Source organism: Ostrea edulis, chromosome 1 (assembly GCF_947568905.1).
Source record: "Ostrea edulis chromosome 1, xbOstEdul1.1, whole genome shotgun sequence".
NCBI lineage: Eukaryota > Metazoa > Mollusca > Bivalvia > Ostreida > Ostreidae > Ostrea > Ostrea edulis.
Genome location: NC_079164.1, coordinates 27,874,864 through 27,879,863, shown reverse-complemented (window position 1 = coordinate 27,879,863; position 5,000 = coordinate 27,874,864). Strand labels below are relative to the sequence as shown.

Here is a 5,000-nt window from a genome sequence, read left to right as displayed (position 1 = left end):
TGTCCAGGGCTCTAGTGTAAAGGTTGTACAAGTAGTTTGCTAATAATTTGTCAAACCAAAGTAGAGACGAGAGCTTGAAGGGCATCTGTAATTTCATGAGGAGTGAAGGATATCCGTGATTTCATGAGGAATCAATGTTACAGGTTACAGGTGACATCACAATACTACCCTAAACAATGATGACATCACAATGTCAATCTAACCAGTTATGTTCAAGAAAGGAGCCATGACTATTCCAAAGCTTTTAACTGATTTTGTTTGACAAGCAAGGGGAAATTTAATAATTCTGTACTCTAAAAATATTTAATACATGAATATACTGTAATATGAAGTACAGTGTTGACAGTGGTACTGTTGGTGCCACTAAAACAAGTAAAAATGCTGAATAAATTCTTGCACCTTGTCCAACCGTATATCACTATAGATATATATTTATCTCAGTATATGCTACTCTGTACCATCTATAACTACAGCTAAATATATATTTGAGATGCTTTGGGGACACACAATGATGGTTGGCTTGTTGACAGTGTCAGTCAGGGAGAGAGATGAATAATCACGGTAAATAATTATATTTAGATGAATATTGATGGATAATAGGTTGTTTGACTACATACATAAAATTAACACATCCTAACAATATACTTGTGAATTTAATTCATTTTTATGATGCTTCTGGTACATTTGAACGTATTCAGGAATGACTTGGTCTAATATTGGTGTATCGCAACATCATTTAGTTTGATGCACTATAAATCTGTAGCTGAGCTTAAGTGTCTTCAAAATGAATTTTAATTGAGAAAAACAATATTTCCGCAGAGACGACGAAATTTTTCCAGAGAACTATGGGTAATCCTAATCATTTTTCAGTTGATGAAGAGCAAATCATGTGACTCACACACGTAATCATTGGAGTGAGGTCATTGCATCGCTTTGTGATGTGAGAAGCTTTATTCTTTCACATCTGTTGTGCAAATAACAGCATCTGTGTGTGTAACAAACTTTCATAGAACACCCATGTGTAATCATGAGTCATCCTTCACGAAACAAGGAGGCATTTTTTCTATTGATCTGCGGTGTGATTACCTGACATACAGCCATAGTGCTCCTGGAAAGCTTTAAGGAATTCCCTTCCTGTGTCCTTCAGACTCGGGAAGAAGACCCCACAGAGGCAGCGGATGTACAGAGTGGTAGCCCCCTCAAATTTCAGCTGACGTATGTTGTACTTGATGATGGCACTTCTGCTTTTCAAAAACAAGTCACATGCCTGGAAAATGGAAAATGTTTGTGCCACCAACTGCTTTACTGTATAAGTTAATCAACAATTCATTAAATGTATTTATTAGTTTGACTTAAACTGATGAAAAGAATAGATCTACATTTCTTTTTGATGGAGTACTAAACCACCCATCTTTCCTTAATACATATACAAATCAGGTCACTGAATTACATTTATAATTAACAATAATCAAATTAATAATTATCTCAAAATTATCATTACGTAGATAGGTTTCAAATCACCATGAGCAGTGTGCGAAACTAATTTTAAAGTCTTATATACTTTCTGTCCATAGTCATTTCCTATAGACCACAACAAATTCCTATAGACCAAAATTTAACATGCAATATTCATTGTTATTAAAAAATAAATAATAGACACAAATTTGATTTTGGTAATCGTTCATGATATTTTAATTATATTCTTTTTCAATTTCATGCACAAGCTTTTCAATTAGAATTCTGTTTTATTTTTCATTTTGTTCCAACTCAGTTTCAGTCTGATTCCTCATCTGAGTCACTTCTACTACGTTTCGTTTTGCGCAATATCTATAAACTGGTCCTGCTTCTCATATATGTTTAATAAGCGGCAGGAAACCAGTTTTTTTTACTCAGAATTCCTATAGACAAGTCGGTCTATAGCTATTTCAATCGTTATAGACCAATTCAATTTTCTATAGACATTGTCTATCGGTCCATGGTTAATTTCGCACACTGCATGAGCAGAATAATTTGAGAAATGGCAGAGTGGTCCATGTAGTGGTAGCTGAGTTATAGATATTTATGGTGGGGTTTTCATGTAATGTTCATTCTCTCGTCACTTGATTCATCACCATTTTCACTATCCTGCCACATTTTTTCATTCATGTTTTTCTTGCTATATATACATGTAAATCTCCCATTATAATGTCAAATTTGTGGACTGTCGTCTGTCACTTTGTTTTTAAAACAAACGTCCATATTAGAGGTGTCAAATGTCTTGATATACAGGTGTATTGCCAAAGATGTTCAATCAGTAAAGCTGTTTAGGCTTGATAGATAAATGTAGGAAATTTTAAATTTTCAATAGGGATTAGTACGTGTTGTTCTCTGTTTGGAAGGAATTTTAAATTTCAGTTAATGCATCGTAAAAAGAGCAGGTGTTTTCATTTTATACGAAAGAAATGGATGTGTGAATATCCGTTTGATTGTGCAAAAACTGCACTGACTTCTGTGTAAAGACAGAATGATCCTAAAAGATGCCTATTTATGAATAAATATTAAGATGCCTAAATATCAACTATTTAAAAATATTTCATGACTGACATCACCTACGTTTATCAGTCTTTATGTCCTGACTTGCACACCCTAATTACCTGGGCTGACTTTCCGAGCCTGATTAACTGTGCCACAGCTCGCCGCGCTGCCCTTGGCCCCCCTCGAAGTGACCGCTCTGGAGAAACCTGCAGTTCACTCATCAGACCCTCTGTTAGCTGTTTTATTCTGTGGTCAATTCTTGATCTATATCATAAACATGTATACAAATAACCCCTCTGCAAAGTCAACAAAAATTTGAAAAATTCACAAAAGAACACTGGCCTTAATCACAATTACAGGTCTACCACACATTGTACATGATTAATTTCTCATTCACATTTTAGAAGTATATTTCTATATACTATGTACTGCATACACCGTATTTACATGTCCTTATACTGTGTTCAGGAGTAATTTCTCAACTCTACAGTGAAGTACCTAAATTCTTTTATGGCTGGAGCCTTGGGACAGTTTGTTAAGTACTGGTTCACTGAAAACAAAAGTTAAATGTAAGATATCGTACACTCTGCTTGTACATTGATAGAAAATCAACATGGAATTTGTGTATCATTTTATTGATAAAGATCTACCGACCTCTCTCTACTAGATCTACAGCTCCCTCAAAGTCTCTCTGTGCTATACACATGTCCAGGTCCTCCGGAAGTTCCTGGATCCACTCCACACTCAAATAATCCGACTCTATAGCTGACTGAGATTCACTGTCATCTTCCTCTAGAAAAGCTGAAATCAAAGCAAATACTCATAGGATATACTGCATAAGTATACCCATACTGCTTTCACATGTACCCATACACCTTTCACATGTACCATACTGCATTCACTTATACCCATACTGCATTCACATGTACTCATATGTCACTCTCATATACCCATACCGCATTCACATGTACCCATATGTCACTACAGTGGAACCCCGTTATTACGTTCCCCCTTTATTACGTTAGTCCGCATATTACGTTGGAATTTCAAAGCACAAAACCATTTCTTAACAAACCTATATAAAATAGACCTCGTTATTACGTTGTCCTAAAATGCCGGGACTCGGTATTACGTTGTAAATATTCCGACAAAAACGTAATAAACCCCTAATTATTCAATAGTGATTCTCAAATTAATAAGCCATTCACACCTTGACTGCCTGAGGCAGTCACCACGTAAATTTCCTGGTCTGTTTTTGGGGATTAGAGACGCTTGACTGATCACGCTTCGATAGATCTAGCAACATCAATACAGGTGAATACCCTGTATAGAAGCCAGTGATAAACAATTAAATAATGTTTATTTAGAAATTGTACTCTATGAAATTTACTTCATTTTTCATATTTTGATAATCAAAGAGAAAATTTCTCAACCACCTGCGTGTTCAGCATAGTGTGATTACCTTCGCTATTAAAACTCTATTCACGGACAGCTTTGGTACCAAACAAGAAAGACAAAATTTATCGTAGCAATGTTACAACCGCTTGGGTAACTGCTTGGACATAGGTGACTAAAGGTGTTCAATTAAAAAAATTGTTCGTTGTTTGGACATGCAGCTTGGGTGTTCGTAAATCTCGTCCATACATACACCTATCTATCGGCCGATTTGTGCACGGCATTTACCTCAGTGAATATTTTAAAATCCCTTGATGCGCACGTGATTTTAGTGCCATCATTTAGCATTATAAATGAAATCTTCGTGCATCATTATATTTTTTTTTTTTATGTGGATTGCGCTTAAATTGTTCTCCGTGCATGTTTATCGTTGGTGAGAAGTGTGCAAGTGTTGGGTATCGTGTGTGTTTTGTGTCTATAGTTTTGTTGTTTTTTGGGTGGGATTTTTTTTTTATTGTGTTGTGTATTGTGTAATTAGAGAACTTAATAAAAACGATGTTTTGTTATTTTTTAATACGAATGTTGAATACGAACCGGAACGAGTTATTGAGAGAAATTTACATGAACGCATTGTTTTAAAGTTGAACAAAATGGCGGTCCAAACGAATGTAGAAAAAGCAACGTTTATCAAAACATCCTTATGTATCCTACACCGAAATAAAGAAAAGGGATAAGAACATGAAGAATTACGGACATTAAAGATAAGATGTAAATAAAACAAAGTATCATAGTCTTTTAAACAAAGAAACAGTAAAGATATATTCACACACCCCTTCACGGAGTACCAACGGACGATATACAATTTCCAAATGATATTTTTAATGGATTTAACTGGGAACGTTTATTACGTTGCCCCCGGTATTACGTTATTTTATCGTGACAAAATGGAAAACGTAATAACGGGGTTCCACTGTATTATATACCCATACTGCATTCACATGTACCCATACTGTTTTCACATGTACCCAATATATGTCACTCTTATATACCCATACTGCATTCACTTATACCCATACTGCATTCACATGTAC

The 5,000-nt window shown here is 35.2% G+C and overlaps 1 protein-coding gene across 1 annotated transcript in view; it reads right to left on the bottom strand.

The window, feature by feature from the left end:
- LOC125663880 (exocyst complex component 8-like) overlaps positions 1-5,000 on the bottom strand; it is a 30,268-nt gene that overhangs the window by 16,463 nt on the left and 8,805 nt on the right. The window contains exons 8-11 of the mRNA XM_056158970.1: positions 3,169-3,315; positions 3,013-3,064; positions 2,634-2,778; positions 1,087-1,267 (exon numbers count right to left, since the gene is read on the bottom strand). Of these exons, the coding sequence (XP_056014945.1) occupies positions 1,087-1,267; positions 2,634-2,778; positions 3,013-3,064; positions 3,169-3,315 (525 nt within the window). The remainder of the gene's footprint in view (positions 1-1,086; positions 1,268-2,633; positions 2,779-3,012; positions 3,065-3,168; positions 3,316-5,000) is intronic.